General features: G+C 45.9%; 1 protein-coding gene across 2 annotated transcripts in view; it reads right to left on the minus strand.

Annotated features, from left to right (window-relative positions):
* MED1 (mediator complex subunit 1) overlaps positions 1 to 17,416 on the minus strand; it is a 46,640-nt gene that overhangs the window by 15,514 nt on the left and 13,710 nt on the right. For both annotated transcript variants that reach the window (XM_032163453.2, XM_058445526.1), the window contains 8 exons: positions 16,398 to 16,469; positions 14,211 to 14,285; positions 13,388 to 13,461; positions 9,984 to 10,073; positions 6,298 to 6,409; positions 5,360 to 5,484; positions 4,990 to 5,108; positions 1,437 to 1,638 (listed from right to left, as the gene is read on the minus strand). In XM_032163453.2, the coding sequence (XP_032019344.1) occupies positions 1,437 to 1,638; positions 4,990 to 5,108; positions 5,360 to 5,484; positions 6,298 to 6,409; positions 9,984 to 10,073; positions 13,388 to 13,461; positions 14,211 to 14,285; positions 16,398 to 16,469 (869 nt within the window). The remainder of the gene's footprint in view (positions 1 to 1,436; positions 1,639 to 4,989; positions 5,109 to 5,359; positions 5,485 to 6,297; positions 6,410 to 9,983; positions 10,074 to 13,387; positions 13,462 to 14,210; positions 14,286 to 16,397; positions 16,470 to 17,416) is intronic.

The following is a 17,416-nucleotide window of genomic DNA, read 5'->3' on the forward strand; positions in this document are numbered from 1 at the left end:
CCCAGCACCTTGGAGGACAAGTCAAGAGGGTCGCTTCAGCCCAGGAGTTAGAGACGAACGTGGGCAACATAGAGAGACCCTGTCTCTACAGAAAAAAATTAGCCAGGCTTGGTGGTACATGCTTATAGCCCCACCTACTTGGGAGGCTAAGGCAGGAGGATCGCTTGAGCCAAGGAGGTAGAGGCAGCAGAAAGCTGTGATCATGCCACTGTGGTTCAGCCTGGGCAACAGAGTGAGACCCTGTCTCAAAAAAAAAAAGCCTCTCTCACTACACCATTCCAAGTTCTACCTTATGTATATCTGCTACAAGGTACAGGCCCTAAAATACCCAGTTACATTACTACGTTCAGAAAAAGAGTTAAGAACATTGCAAAAAAAGCAGTGGTCTCCAAATGCTAATCTACAGACTGGTTCCATCAAAATGATTTGTGGAGTTTAGATTCCCAACTCTTCTCACTGAGATTATCATTCAGTTCACCTTCGTGTGGAAACAAAGCATCTGTGATTTTTTTTTTTTTTTTTTTTTTGAGAGGGAGTCTCATTCTGTCACCCACGCTGGAGTACAGTGGCATGATCTAAGCTCAGTGCAACCTCCGCCTGCCAGGTTCAAGTGATTCTCCTGCCTCAGACTCCCAAGTACCTGGGACTACAGGTGTGTACCACCACACCCAGCTAATTTTTGTATTTTTAGTAGAGACAGGGTTTCACTATGTTGGCCAGGATGGTCTCAACCTCTTGACCTCGTGATCTGCCCACCTCAGCCTCCCAAAGTGCTGGGATTACAGGCACAAACCACCGCACCCGGCCTGGTGTTTTGTTTTTGATACAGGGTCTTACTGTGTTACCCAGGCTGGAGTGCAGTGGTGCAATTTGAGCTCACTGCAATCTCTGCCTCCCAGGCTCAAGCGACAATCCTCTTGCCTCAGGATCCTGAGTAGCTGGGACCACAGGCACACACCACCACAACTGGCTACCTTTTTCTAGAGATGGGGTTTTGCCATGTTCCTCAGACTGATCTCAAATTATGGGCTCAAGTGATTTGCCCACCTTGGCCTCCCAAAGTGCTTGGATTACAGGCATGAGCCACCACACCTGGCCATCATCTGTAGTGTTAAAAGCTCCACGTTTGATTTTTTTTTTTTTTTGAGACAGAGTCTTGCTCTGTCACCCAGGCTGGAGTGCAATGGCATGATCTAAGCTCACTGCAACCTCCGCCTCCCAGGTTCAAGCGATTCTCCTTCCTCAGCCTCCCAAGTAGGTGCGACTACAGTCGTGCACCACCACGTGCAGCTAATTTGCTTGACTTTTATGCCAAAAATGAAAAAAAAAAAAACTTTTTTAAGTTCTACAGGTGATTCTGATGGGCCACCAATTAAAGAACCACTGGAGAAGTAAGTTTCCATCTTCCAGTAAGCATATCAAAGGAAAGGCAGTACCTTCTTTCAGAATAGTTCTTTTGACACAGCTTCCAATGAGGGTGTTATAGGCCACTTGGTGTCTGATCAGATTTAGGATAAGAGGAATTCGGCCAGGGTGCTGAAAGGTGATTTTGCTAACAAGGGTTCCCTGTAGACTTCGGCCATCTGGAAGAGGAGCATCCTTGTTGAGGAAATAGCAGTGCTGCTGACCAGGAAGAGCCTGGGCAAAAAAAACAGTTAACGAGTGCTATTTAGTTACCTATTGTATTCCAACCACAAAGTATCCTGAAAAAACCTACTGCTCAAAAAAGTGCAGAAAAGTCTCCACAGTGAATGTTTTCATCAGCTGATATTATAAATGCCAATCAATAACTAATTAGGCTGAAAAGATGTCTTTTTAGTAAATGCACTATGCTAGTGGTTTCCTAACCTAGCTAACATAAAAACTACCTCAGAAATCTATACTAAAGAGGTTCCTAAACCATAAATGCAAAATCTCTTTTTTTTTTTTTTTTTTTGAGACAGAGTCTCCCTCTGTTGCCCAGGCTGGAGTGCAGTGGCGCAATCTCAGCTCACTGCAAGCTCCACCTCCCGGGTTCACGCCATTCTCCTGCCTCAGCCTCCCGAGTAGCTGGGACTATAGGCAGCCGCCACCACACCCGGCTAATTTTTTGTATTTTTAGTAGAGATGGTGTTTCACCGTGTTAGCCAGAATTGTCTCCCTCTCCTGACCATGATCCGCCCACCTGGGCCTCCCAAAGTGCTGGGATTACAGGTATAAACCACCACGCCCGGTCGCAAAATCTCTATTTTTAATAAAACACCTATATAATAATAATGCAGCCAGAATTTGGTAGCTACTACTTTAGTCTATTGTAAAAGATTCAAATAAATTCAAGTCCAGATGAGGTTTTGGAACATTCCATTATTATTATTATTTTAGAGACAGGGTTTCACTCCCATTACCCAGGATGGAGTACAATGGTGCGATCTTGGCTCATTGCAATCTCCAACTCCCAGGATGAAGCCCCTCAGCCTCCTGAGTAGCTGAGACTACAGGCATGAGCAACCACATCTGCCTAATTTTTTTTTTTTTTTTTTTTTGAGACAGAGTCTTGCTCTGTAGCTCAGGCTGGAGTGCAGTGGCGCGATCTCTGCTCACTGCAAGCTCCGCCTCCCAGGTTCACACCATTTTCCTGCCTCAGCCTCCCAGGTAGCTGGGACTACAGGTGCCCGCCCCCACGCCTGGCTAATTTTTTGTATTTTTTAGTAGAGATGGGGTTTTACCATGTTAGCCAGGATGGTCTCAATCTCCTGACCTCGTGATCTGCCCGCCTCAGCCTCCCAAAGTGCTAGGATTACAGGTGTGAGCCACCGCTCCCGGCCACATCTGCCTAATTTTTGTATTTTTTTTTTTTTTTTTTTGTAGAGACAGGATTTTGCCAGAGGATGAGGCAGAAGAATCACTTGAACCTGGGAGGCAGAGGTTGCAGTGAGCCGAGATCGCACCACTGCACTCCAGCCTGGGCAACGAGAGCAAAAAAAAAAAAAAAGAAAATGACAGGCGCGGTGGCTTGCGCCTACAATCCCAGCACTTTGGGAGGCAGAGTAGGGTGGATCACAAGGTCAAGAGATAAAGACCAATCTGGCCAACGTGGTAAAACCCCGTCTCTACTAAAAATACAAAAATTATCTGGGCGTGGTGGTGCACACCTATAGTCCCAGCTACTCAGGAGGCTGAGGCAGGAGAATCACTTGAACCCGGGAGGCAGAGGTTGCAGTGAGCCGAGATCGCGCCACTGCACTCCAGCCTGGCAACAGAGCTGGATTCCATCTCAAAAAATAAAAAAATTAAAAAGACAGTATTTTGCCATGTTGCCCAGGCTGGTATTGAACTCCTGAGCTCAAGTGATCTGCCTTGCCTTGGCCTCCCAAAGTGCTGGGATTACAGGTGTGAGTCACCATGCCCAGCCTCATAATTATTGCTTCCAGCGTTTTCCTCTCTGTAATTACTTTCAGGATCTTTCCAGATTCTAAGCTCATAGCACTTGAAAGAATTAAACAGTAAGAATTTATAACACCTACTTATGATATTCTAAAAGTTCAAAATGCCATTAAGAGTCTGTCACCCTGCCAGGCAAGGTGGCTCACATCTGCAATCCTAGCACTTTGGGAGGCCGAGGCGGGTGGATCACGAGGTCAGGAGATCGAGACCATCCTGGCTAACATGGTGAAATCCCGTCTCTACGAAAAATACAAAAAATTAGCCAGGCGTGGTGGCAGGCGCCTGTAGTCTCAGCTACTCGGGAGGCTGAGGCAGGAGAATGGTATGAACCCGGGAGGCAGAGCTGGCAATGAGCTGAGATGTCTCACCACTGCACTCCAGCCTGGGCGACAGAGCAAGACTCCAGCTCAAAAAAAAAAGAGTCTGTCACCCAAAATTTCTTTTTTTTTTTTTATTTTTTTGAGACGGAGTCTCACTCTGTTGCCAGGCTGAAGCGCAATGGCGCAATCTTGGCTCACTGCAACCTCCGTCTCCCAGGTTCAAGCGATTCTCCTGCCTCAGCCTCCCGAGTAGCTGGGACTACAGGCGCATGCCACCACGCTCAGCTAATTTTTGTATTTTTTTAGTAGAGACGGGGTTTCACCCGGGTGGCCAGGATGGTCTCAATCTCTTGACCTCGTGATCCACCCGCCTCGGCCTCCCAAAGTGCTGGGATTAGACATGTGAAACACCACACCCAGCCTCTTTTTTCTTTTTGAGATAGAATTTCACTCTTGTTGCCCAGGCTGGAGTGCAGTGGTGCAATCTTGGCTCACTGCAACCTCTGCCTCCCGGGTTAAGTGATTCTCCTCCCTCAGCCTCTCAAGTAGCTGGGATTACAGGCATGTTCCACCACACCTGGCTAATTTTTGTATTTTTAGTAGAGACAGGGTTTCACCATGTTGTCCAGGCTGGTCTCAAACTCCTGATCTCTAGTAAACCACCTGCCTTGGCCTCTCAAATTCCCGGGATTACAGGTGTGAGCCACTGCGCCCGGCCAATCACCCAAAAAATTCAACAAAGAAACGTACATTGTTGTTTCCTAATGGAAGCTCATGCCCTTTTATTTCAGTACATTTCCGAGATTTTTTTTTTTTGAGACGGAGTCTCGTTCTGTCACCCAGGCTGGAGCACAATGGCACAATCTTGTCTCACTGCAACCCCTGCCTCCCGGGTTCAAGCCATTCTCCTGCCTCAGCCTCCCGAGTAGCTGGGATTACAGGCACCTGCCACCACACATGGCTAATTTTTTGTATTTTTAGTAGAGACGGGGTTTCACTATGTTGGCCAGGCTGGTCTCGAACTCCTGACCTCGTGATCCGCCTGCCTTGGCCTCCTAAAGTGCGGGGATTACAGGCGTGAGCCACCGTGCCCAGCCCATTTCTGAGATTTCTGTAATTTCCTGCCTTACTAAATAGGACATGATCTAGCAGTCTCGAAGAAACATATCTGACCTCAATAATGAAGATTATGATCTTGGGTCCAAACATAACCTATAACATTCTAGCTCCCTAGGGCTTTACTTACAGCATAAAATCTCATGTTGTGATTCAAAGGTATGGGGTCAGGGTCCTTTGATAGCTCAAACTGAGTGATCAGTTCATACAGCGGTGCATAAGTTGGTTGAGTTTCAAACAATGGAATTCCTGGAAAAACAAGAATCAATATAATGATCATGTTAAGATGAAAACACTGACAGCTCAGTTTCCCCTTGATATCTACATTCATTCACCCAAAAGAGTTCTTACTAAGCATTTACTAGTACAAAGCACTATAACATCTTTACGAGTTAATATTTCAATGAGGCATGTAAGACTGAAAGACGTCACGATAACCTGACTTTGAAGTTTCTTTTTCACACTTATAACAAGTAATAGATCCTGAGCTCAAAACTCACCTGTGCAGTTCTGCAGTTTCTGAACAAATGCTCTAGATACTGGGATTGGCTGGGGAAATTTCAAGAAGAAACAGGCAGGAAGATCAACACTGTTGGCACTGGTGATTGAGGAGAAGGAAGGGGTCCTTCAAAAAAAAGAGAGTGGAAGCGTTGGATTTTGACTTGATATAAAAATGAAAAACCCAAACACCTTTTTTTTTTTTTTTTGAGACAGATTTTCCCTCTTAATGCCCAGGCTAGAGTGCAATGGCGCAATCTTGGCTCACTGCAACCTCTGCCTCCCGGGTTCAAGGGATTCTCCTATCTCAGCCTCGTGAGTAGCTGGGATTACAGGTGCCCACCACCATGCCCAGCTAATTTTTGTATTGTTAGTAGAGACGGGGTTTCACCATGTTGGCCAGGCTGGTCTTGAACTCCTGACCTCAGGTGTTCCGCTTGCCTCAGCCTCCCAAAGTGCTGGGATTACAGGCGTGAGCCACCGCGCCTGGCCCACAAACACCTATTCTTAAACATGTATGTATCACACAGACACATAAGTACAAACTCTCAAAAGCTCACTCTGTGAAACTTCCTACCCCCAATTCCCAGACATGCTATTGGTTAACACTGTAGAATTTAATCAAACATTTATGCTGAGGCATGTTCTCCAGTTATTACTCCAATGTAACTCCAAATGAACGTAAGATAAAAGGGGGCACTCATTAAGCCAGAGGAATTAGCACAGTTCTCTTTTTTCCCTCTCAGTGCAGAGAATGTGTTCTATGAGCAGACTTTGGAGAGGAACACTCAGATATCGAACAAAAGAGAAATCAATGAATGGATAAAACAAAAGGCCAACCTCTAGAAATTCAAGTGGGATAAGAGCCAGGTTAAAAGTTGTTCCATACTGCGCTTTCAGAAAAATTGACTTTGCTACTCTAAAATTATATTTAACTTACCATTTATTGTCAACTGGATGTGACCCCATAATTAATGGTGCAATTGGGAGTTTGTACATAGCAGATGTTCCTTCAATTGTCACTGATGCATTCATGCCCAAAGATCGAGAAACTGGGGATAGGAAAGAAAAAGGGTATTCCTCAAAGTAATACAAATGATGGGGATCACAGTATGTTTTAAGAGGTTAATTTTTGCAATATTTGTCAGCTATAATTTATCAGATGCTGTTATTCCTTTATTTATTTATTTATTTATTTATTTATTTATTTATTTATTTATTTATTTATTTTGAGACAGAGTCTTGCCCCAGGCTGGAGTGCAGTGGCGTGATCTCAGCTAACTGCAAGCTCCGCCTCCCGGGTTCACATCATTCTCCTGCCTCAGCCACCCGAGTAGCTGGAACTACAGGCATCCGTCACCATGCCCGACTAATTTTTTGTATTTTTAGTAGAGATGGGGTTTTACCATGTTGGCCAGGATGGTCTCAATCTCTTGACCTCGTGATCCGCCCATCTTGGCCTCCCAAAGGACTAGGATTACAGGTGGGATGACAGGTGTGAACCACTGCGCCCAGCCTATTTATTTATTTATTTATTTATTTATTTTTGAGACGGAGTCTTGCTCTGTCGCCCAGACTGGAGTGCAGTGGCGCGATCTCGGCTCACTGCAAGCTCCGCCTCCTGTGTTCACGCCATTCTCCTGCCTCAGCCTCTCTGAGTAGCTGGGACTACAGGCGCCCGCCACCACGCCCAGCTAATTTTTTTGTATTTTCAGTAGAGACGGGGTTTCACCATGGTCTCAATCTCCTGACCTCGTGATCGGCCCGCCTCGGCCTCCCAAAGTGCTGGGATTACAAGCGTGAGCCACCGCGCCTGGCCGAGCCCAGCCTATTTATTTCTTTTTTTATCAGAGGCAGAGTCTCGCTCTGTCCAGGCTGGAATGCAGTGGTGTGATCTCGACTCACTGCAACCTCCACCTCCCAGGTTCAAGCAATTTTCATGCCTCAGCCTCCCACGTACCTGGCATTACAGGAATGCACCACCATGCCTGGCTAATTTTTTTGTATTTTTTGTAGAGATGGGGTTTCATCAGGTTGGCCAGGCTGGTCTCAAACTCCTGGCCTAAAGTTGATCCACCCACCTCAGCCTCCCACAGTGCTGAAATTACAGGCATGAACCACCAGGCAAGGCCTGTAGTTCCTATAAAACTTAGAAATCAGGCCGGGTGTGATGGCTCACGCCTGTAATCCCAGCACTTTGAGAGGGTGAGGCGGGTGGATCACAAGGTCAGGGGTTCAAGACCAGCCTGCAGAAGATGGTGAAACTGCATCTCTACTAAAATCACAAAAATTAGCCAGGTGCAATGACAGGCGCCTGTAATCCCAGCTATTCAGGAGGCTGAGGCAGGAGAATCACTTGAACTTGGGGGGCGGAGGTTGCAGTGAGCCGAAATCGCACCACTGCACTCCAGCCTGGGTGACAGAGTGAGACTCTGTCTGTGGGAAAAAAAAAAAAAAATTAGAAATCCTGGAAGTTACCTTTCTAACCAACCAATAATTTTTGTCAGTAAATAAAACACAAGAAACAATGCAGTCCAATAACATCATTTCTGAAGGGCTCAGTATCAATGTTTACTTATTTTTTCTTCAGAATGCATTTAAGTAGGATCATAATAAAAGGACAGGCTGATGCACTGGCTCACACCTGTAATCCTAGCACTTTGGGAGGCCAAGGCGGGAGGATGGCTTGAGCCCAGGACTTCGGGGGCTGCAGTGAGCTGTGATCAAATCACTGTACTCCAGCCTGGGCAACACAGTGAGAACTACCCCATCCCCCATGCCAAATTATAATAACAATAAAGGAGCCTGACGCCAAGGCTCACACCTGTAATCCTAGCACTTTCAGAGGCCAAGACAGGTGGATCACTTCAGGTAAGGAGTTCAAGACCAGCTTGGCCAACATAGTGAAACCCCATCTCTACTAAAAATACAAGAATTAGCCAGGTGTGGTGGTGCATGCCTGTAGTCCCAGCTACTTGGGAGGCTGAGGCATAAGAATCACTTGAACCCAGGAGGCGTAGGTTGCAGTGAGCTGAGATCGCACCACTGCACTCCAGCCTGGGTGACAGAGTGAGACTCCATCTTAAATAAATAAATAAACAAACAAACGAACAATAAAGGGATGGAGTCAATGAGTGAAGCTACAAAGGGACCTAAGGAGGTATTAGTCCATTTCACTTTTTTTTTTTTTGAGACGGAGTCTCGCTGTGTCCCCCAGGTTGGAGTGCAGTGGCACGATCTCAGCTCACTGCAAGCTCCGCCTCCTGGGTTCACGCCATTCTCCTGCCTCAGCGTCCCGAGTAGCTGGGACTACAGGCGCCCGCCAACACGCTCGGCTAATTTTTTGTATTTTTTTATTAGAAACGGGGTTTCACCATGTTAGCCAAGATGGTCTCGATCTCTTGACCTCGTGATCCGCCTGTCTCGGCCTCCCAAAGTGCTGGGATTACAGGCGTGAGCCACCGCGCCCGGCCCATTTCACTTTTTTTTGAGACAGAGTTTCGCTCTTGTTGCCCAGGCTGGAGTGCAATGGCACAATCTCGGCTCACTGCAACCTCCGCCTCCCGGGTTCAAGTGATTCTCCTGCCTCAGCTTCCCAAGTAGCTGGGATTACAGGCATGCACCACCGCGCCTGGCTAATTTTGTATTTTTAGTAGAGACAGGGTTTCTCCATGTTGGTCAGGCTGGTCTCGAACTCCTGATCTCAGGTGATTCGCCCACCTCAGCCTCCCAAAGTGCTGGGATTACAGGCGTGAGCCACCATGCCCGGCAGTCTATTTCTCTTTATCTCTTCTTGTATTAAGGGCAAACAGAATATAATGTCCATTACTATAGTTCTTTAATTTAGAAAACTTCACTTTTTTTTTTTTTTGATCAGTAACTCACTACGTTGCCCAGACTGGAGTACCATGACTATTTACACACACGATCATGGTATGCTAGTCTCAAACTCCTGGGCTCAAGCAATCCTCCTGCCCAAACCTCCCAAGTAGGTAGGACTACAGGCATAAACTACCATGACCATCCTTCTTCACTTTTAAAACAATGAGTAAGCTGATTATCTCAGGTCAGACGGTTTATATCTCTTCTTATGAGTTGCTCATTTACTTATTTATTCAAAAGTACTTTTTTCTTTTTTTGAGATGGAGTCTCACTCTGTCACCTAGACTGGAGTGCAGTGGCGCAATCCTGACTCACTGCAACCTCCGCCTCCTGGGTTCAAGCAATTCTCTTGCCTTAGCCTCCTGAGTAGCTGGGATTATAGGCGCGCACCACCATGCCTAGGTAATTTTTGTATTTTTAGTAGAGACAGGGTTTCACCATGTTGGTCAGGCTGGTCTCGAACTCCTGACGTCATGATCTGCCCACCTCAGCCTCCCAAAGTGCTGGGATTACAGGCGTGAGCCACTGTGCCCAGCCCAAAAGTACTTATTAAGCTCCTATTATGTATGTGTGTATATACATATGTATGTACTTGTGAACACACATATACATGTGTGTGAGGTGTTGTGTGTATAAGGTGCAAATGGTAAGGTCAGCAAACTCATTAGAGAATAGCAAACCAGAAATTAAAGGCAAGCTGGGCACCAAACAAAACCTTTAATTCCTTTACAATTAAAGTCTTACCATTATTCTCATGCAAAATGATGGGAGATGCAGTCTTGTCATCCAGCAGGTCAGAAGGAGAGACATAGTACTTCAGGTTCATTAAATGACCTATAAAAAATAAAACTCATAACTGTATCTTTATCAGGTAAATTACAAATACAGAAAAACATTAACATTTATTATATAAACCTATATTCAAGAAAGTAGTTTAACATATATGAAGAGTCATGCTCCAAAACAGCTTATGAAATATGGCAGGCCTGGTGGCTCACACCTGTAATCCTGGCACTCTGGGAGGCTGTGGCAAGAGGATCACTTGAGTCCAGGAGTTTGAGACCAGCATGGGCAACACAGTCAGACTCCACCTCTAAAAATAATAATAATAGGCCGGGCACAATGGCTAATGCCTGTAATCCTAGCACTTTGGGAGGTGAGGCAGGTGAATCCCCTGAGGTGAGAAGTTTAAGACCAGCCTGGCCAACATAGTGAAACCCCATCTTTACTAAAAATACAAAAAATTGGCCAGGTGTGGTGGCTCACACCTGTAATCCCACAACTTTGGGAGGCCAAGGCGGGTGGATCACAAGGTCAGGATATCGAGACCATCCTGACTAACATGATGAAACCCCGTCTTGACTAAAAATACAAAAAATTAGCTGGGCATGGTGGCACGTGCCTGTAGTCCCAGCTATGCGGGAGGCTGAGGCAGGAGAATCGCTTGAACCCTGGAAGCGGAGGTTACAGTGAGCTGAGATCGCGCCACTGCACTCCAGACTTGGCAACAGAGGAAGACTCCGTCTCAAAAATAATAATAATAATAATAATAATTAGCCTGGCATGCTGATGAGTGCCTGTAGTTCCAGCTACTCAGGAAGATAAGGTGGGAGGTCAAGGATACAATGAGCTGTGATTGTGCCACTGCACTCCAGCCTGGAAGGCAGAGCAAGACCCCGTTTCAAAAAATAAAAATAAAAAATAAAGAAATATGACAGGCGCTTGGGTGTGGTGGCACACACCTGTAATCCCAGCACTTTGGGAGGCCAAGGCAGGCAGATCACAAGGTGAGGAGATCAAGACAAGCCTGGCCAGCATGGTGAAACCTCGTATCTAATAAAAATACAAAAAATTAGCCAGGCATGGTGGCTTGCACTTGTAGTCCCAGCTACTCGGGAGGCTGTGACAGGAGAATTGCTTGAACCCGGGAGGTGGAGGTTGCAGTGAGCTAAGATCGTGCCACTGCACTCCAGCCTGGGCAACAGAGCAAGACTCCATCTCAAAAAAAAAGATAGATGACAGAAGTATGGATTCTGGGACTAACAATTTATTTCACGCAATTGATTAAAAAAAAAAAAAGGCCAGGTGAACTGGCTCACACTTATAATCCCAACACTTTGGGAGGCTGAGGCTCGAGGATCACTTGAAGCCAGGAGTTCAAGTCTATAGTGAGTTATGACTGCACCACTGTACTCTAGCCTAGGCAACACAGTGAGACCTCCATCTCTAAAAAAATTGTTAAAAGTTACCCAGGCATGGTGGCACTTGACTGAAGTCCTAGCTACTCAGGGGGCTGAGGCGGGAAGATCACTTAAGCCCAGGAGTTAAGGGCTGAAGTGAGCTATGTTCCTGCCACGGTACTTCAGCCAGAGGAACACAGCAAGGCTCTGTCTCAAAAAAGATAAGGACAAAAATGGGGAGGACAGGTATTGACAGCTTAGAAATCATCACAAAATGGCCAGGCACAGTGGCTCACACCTATAATCCCAGCACTTTGGGAGGCCGAGGCAGACAGCTCACCTAGGGTCAGGAGATCGAGACCAGCCTGGCCAACATGGTGAAACCCTGTCTCTGGCAAAAATACAAAAATTAGCTGGGCATGGTGGCACATGCCTGTAATTCCAGCTACGTGGGAGGCTGAGGCAGGAGAACTGCTGGAACCCGGGATGCAGAGGTTGCAATGAACCAAGATCGCATCACTGCACTCCAGCCTGGGAGACAGAGCGAGACTCTGCCTAAAAACAAAAAACAAAAAAAAAGAAAGAAATCATCACAAAATACACAAACATCTGGTAATTTTCTCCCTCTGCTTATATGTTTATAAAACCCAAGATAAGGCCGGGCGCAGTGGCTTATGCCTATAATCCCAACCCTTTGCGATGCAGTGGCAGGAAGATCACTTGATCCCAGTTCAAGACCAGCCTAGGCAACATAGTAAGACCATGTCTCCATAAAACAACAAAACTTAGCCAGGCATGGTATCCTGCACCTGTAGTCCAAGCTACTCAGGAAACTGAGTTAGGGGGACTGTTTGGGCCCAGGGGGTTGAGGCTAGAGTAAGTCATGACTGCACGACTGCACTCCAGCCTGGGCAACAGAGCAAGACCCTGTCTCAAAAATAAATAAATAGGACTGGTGCAGTGGCTAATACCTGTTTGTAATCCCAGCACTTTGGGCAGCCGAGGAGGGAGGATCACTTGAAGTCAGGAATTTGAGACCAGCCTGGCCAACATGGTGAAACCCCATCTCTACTAAAAATACAAAAATTAGTCGGATGTGGTGGCACATGCCTGTAATCCCAGCTACTCGGAAGGCTGAGGCAGGAGAATCCCTTGAACCCAGGAGGCAGAGGTTACGGTGATCCAAGATTGTGCCACTGCACTCCAGCCTGGTGAGAGCCTATCTCAAGAAAAATAAACAAATACATAAGAATAAAAATTGGCCAGGCGCAGTGGCTCATGCCTGTAATCCCAGCACTTTGGGAGGCTGAGGTGGACGGATCACGAGGTCAGGAGATTGAGACCATCCTGGCTAACACTGTGAAACCCCGTCTCCACTAAAAAATACAAAAAAATTAGCCGGGCGTGGTGGCAGGCGCCTGTAGTCCCAGCTACTCAGGAGGCTGAGGCAGGAGAATGGCGTGAACCTGGGAGGTGGAGCTTGCAGTGAGCTGAGATTGCGCCACTGCACTCCAGCCTGGGCGATAGAGCAAGACTCCATCTCAAAAAAAAAAAAAAAAAAAAGAATAAAAATTAATAAATAAATAGGCTGGGCACAGTGACTCATGCCTGTAATCCCAGCACTTTGGGAGACCAAGGTAGGCCGATCAGTTGAGGCGAGGAGTTCAGGACCAGCCTGGCCAACAGTGAAACCCTGTCTCTACCAACAATAGAATAAATTAGCTGGCTATTGTGGTGCACACCTGTAATCCCAGCTACTCAGGAGGCTGAGGCATGAGATTCACTTGAGCCCAGGAGGTGGAGGGAGCAGTAAGCCGAGATCATGCCACTGCACTCCAGCCTGGGCAACAAAGTGAGACTCTGTCTCAAAAAAATAAAATAAACAAACAAACTAAAGGTGAAATGAAAAGTAATGACCCTCAACTTAAATTAGACATGTTTCTAAACAAGCAAAATAGGATCACGTACCCCCACTCCTTGGTGTGAGATAGCCAACACTTCCATGAAGAATCTTATCCAAGGGACCAGCATTAGTTGCTTTCCTGTAAGACAAGTGATCTATGTTTGCTTATATTTAATCCCTGATGGTCTTGGTACACACTGATATTGAGTTCACCTCTCCGAAATCTTTTCTTTTTTTTTTTGAGACGGAGTTTCGCTCTTGTCGCCCAGGCTGGAGTGCAGTGGTGCAATCTCAGCTCACCGCAACCTCCGCTTCCCAGGTTCAAGTGATTCTCCTGCCTCAGCCTCCCGAGTAGCTGGGATTAAAGGCGCCCGCCACCACGCCCGGCTAATTTTTTGTATTTTTAGTACAGACGGGGTTTCACCATGTTGGGCAGGGTGGTCTCGAACTCGTGACCTCAGGTGATCCGCCCGCCTCGGCCTCCCAAAGTGCTGGGATTACAGGCGTGAGCCACCATGCCCGGCCCAAAGTCTTATAATACTATCATAATGATTCTGTCTTGTAATTGAGCATATAGCAAATGTATTTCACCTCCAAAGTAAAGGGATTATTTCCAAGTACACACCAGTATGTAGTATGGTGAACAAAAATTATACTTAGACTATTATTTCTCAGATGGGACTCCAGGTCTGATGAGTCTTGAGATAAAACCTATGGTAACCAACAACTTAACGATACTGATACTCAGAAGTTCGAATATAATCATCATTTCGGAAGAGAAAGGACATATTATCATACAGGCTTAATAGAGATGTATAAAATAGGACCCTAATCTCCCTGGAGAAAAACTCAAGGGATCATGCAGAATTAAGGTTTTAGCAGTCTTACCAGTACATAATTGCCATTTTAGAAAGATCTTGTTCTAAGGATTGGAGAGCCAAGTACATTTTAGTCTTCAGTTTGCTGGAGAGTAAATGAGAAGAACATGAGTTAATAGTTGAAAAACATGACCGGGCGGGGTGGCTCAGCCTGTAATCCCAGCACTTTGGGAGGCTGAGGCGGGCAGATCACCTGAGGTCAGGAGTTTGAGACCAGCCTGGCCAACATTGCGAAACCCCGTCTCTACTAAAACTACAAAAATTAGCCGAGCGTGGTGGCAGGCACCTGTAATCCCAGCTGCTCGTAAGGCTGAGGCAGGAGAATTGCCTGAACCCGAGAGGCGGAGGTTGCAATGAGCCAAGATCACACCACTGCACTCCAGCCTGGGTGACAGAACAAGATTCCATCTCGAAAAAAAAAAAAAAAAAAGTTGAAAAATACACATATATACATACAGACACAAACAGTGACATAGAGGGCCTAAAGAGCAAGTCTAAATTGAAGGCAAAAATATATATATTTTTTAAAAACTGGCTAGGCGCAGTGGCTCACGCCTATAATCCTAGCAATTTGGGAAGCCGAGGAGGGCGGATTGCCTGAGCTCAGGAGTTTGAGACCAGCCTGGGCAACATGGTGAAACCCCGTCTCTAATAAAATAAAATAAAAAATTAGCCAGGCGTGGCAGCGTGTGCCTGTAGTCCCAGCTACTTGGCAGGCTAAGGCAGGAGAATTGCCTGAACCTGGGAGATGGGGGTTGCAGTGAGCGGAGATCGTGCCATTGCATTCCAGCCTGGTGGCAGAGCGAGACTCTGTCTCAAAAAAACAAAAAAACAAAAAAACAAACAAAAACCAAAAAAAAAAACTGGCCAGGCACGGTGGCTCACGCCTGTAATCCCAGCCCTTTGGGAAGCCAAGGTGGGTGGATCACCTGAGGTCAGGAGTTCGAGACCAGGCTGGCCAAGATGGTAAAACCCCACCTCTACTAAAAATGCAAAACTTAGCCAGGTTGGTGGCGGGCGCCTTTAATCCCAGCTACTCGGGAGGCTGAGGCAGGAGAATCGCTTGAACCCAGGAGGTGGAGGTTGCAGTGAGCCGAGATGGCACCACTGCACTGCAGCCTAGGCGACAGAGCAAGATTCCATCTCAAAAAAAAAAAAAATAGTAATTAGCCGGGCGTGGTGGCGCATACCTGTAATCCCAGCTACTCAGAAGGCTGAGGCAGGAGAACTGCTTGAACCCGGGAGGTGGAGGCTGCAGTGAGCTGAGGTTATGCCACTGCACTCCAGCCTGGGTGACAGAGCGACAATCATATTAAAAAAAAGAAAAAAAAAAAATTTTAAAACATTAATTCTTGACCGGACCTCAGGTGGTCCACCCACCTCAGCCTCCCAAAGTGCCAGGATTAAAGGCGTGAGCCACTGTACCCAGCTTAAAATAAAATTTTTTTTGTTACTACATATGTGTGTGTGTATATATATATATATATATATATTTATATTTATTTTTTTTTTTTTTTTTTTTTTGAGACAGCATCTCGCTCTGTCAACCAGGCTGGAGCACAGTGACACAATCACTGCTCACTGCACCCTCAAACTACTAGTTTGAAGTGATCCTCCCACCTTAGCCTCCCAAGTAGCTGGGACTACAGGCACTCATCACCACCCATCTAACCTGTTGTTGTCTTTCTGCTAGAGACAGGGTCTCATTATGTTGCCCAGGCTGGTATTGATCTCCTGAGCTCAAGAAATCTTCCTGTCTTTGCCTCCCAATGTGCTGGGATTAGAGGCATGAGCCACTTTGACTGGCTTCACTACTATTAAAGCCTATTTTTAGCACGTCAAAGCTTATTTTTATCTCTGTTTTAAAAAGCCAAATACGTTAATAGAATCCCAGGTAGGTTAAAAATAGAATTAAAGCCAGTTCCACAACAACTAATTCCTTTCAGCCTGGAAATTGGAATGTTGGACATCTCAAAGATTATATTCTGTCTTCCAGCATTATGATCGATTAATCAGGCACTGCCTATTGAAAATATCTTTAAAAGGCCTAATGTTGGAAGCTGAGCTACAGATTGCAGTGTAAGTAGAAACTAGGAGTGACAAATAGCAGAAGAGTTGGCAAATTTCTAGGCATAAGGTAGCTTATAGATTTATACTGATTTTTACAAACAAAAGCAAAAATATTAAAAATACTTACTTGTCCCCTGGAAGGTTATACAGATTAACAAGGCCCTTAAGGTGCTTAGAAAATTCATCAAAATTTTTTTCCCTATAAGGAGTTCAGGGAAGAGGGGAAAGAGAGGAAAATAAAACATATAATTACTACTCAATCTTACAACAAAGTGCCAAAAATCACAGCTATATAAAACTGATTTTAATAATCAGCTTTAACCGTTTTCCTCAAAAGTTTTCTAGCATCGCCGGGCGCGGTGGCTCACGCTTATAATCCCAGCACTTTGGGAGGCCGAGGCGGGCGGATCACGAGGTCAGGAGATCGAGACCACGGTGAAACCCCGTCTCTACTAAAAAATACAAAAAATTAGCCGGGCACGGTGGCGGGCGCCTGTAGTCCCAGCTACTCGGAGGCTGAGGCAGGAGAATGGCGTGAACCCGGGAGGCGGAGCTTGCAGTGAGCCGAGATTGCGCCACTGCACTCCAGCCTGGGCGACAGAGCAAGACTCTGTCTCAAAAAAAAAAAAAAAAAGTTTTCTAGCATCAATGAAAAGCAGCAAAAGAAAAGAAAATATTTTCCTTTGTCTCTCTGCTCCACTTTCCCTGGAGAACGTGCTAATAAGCAGTGTGAAAGTTAAAAGGAAGGTGGGCAAAACCTCTTTACCAGGTGTTTTATTAACTCCCAAGTAATGAAACCTGATTTAAATCAATCATTAACAACTTTCCTTTCTTTTCCCTTTTTATTAATTTTTTTATAGAGACGGGGTTTCCCAACGTTGTCCAGGCCAGACTCTAACTCCAGGACTTAAGCAATGCTCTCACTTCAACCTCTCACCTTCAACAACAGGTGTGCACCACCACACCCAGCTCCTTTCTTCCAAATATATAATTGAATTTGGATGTCAACAAAAATAAAACTTTTGATTGCACAGATAATAAGAAGAAAATAAATTGGGAAGGGCTGGGCACGGTGGCTCACGCCTGTAATCCCAGCACTTTGGGAGGCCAAGGTGGGTGGATCATGAGGTTAGGAGATCGAGACCA

Source organism: Hylobates moloch, unplaced genomic scaffold, assembly GCF_009828535.3.
Source record: "Hylobates moloch isolate HMO894 unplaced genomic scaffold, HMol_V3 SCAFFOLD_10, whole genome shotgun sequence".
Classification (NCBI taxonomy): Eukaryota; Metazoa; Chordata; class Mammalia; order Primates; family Hylobatidae; genus Hylobates; species Hylobates moloch.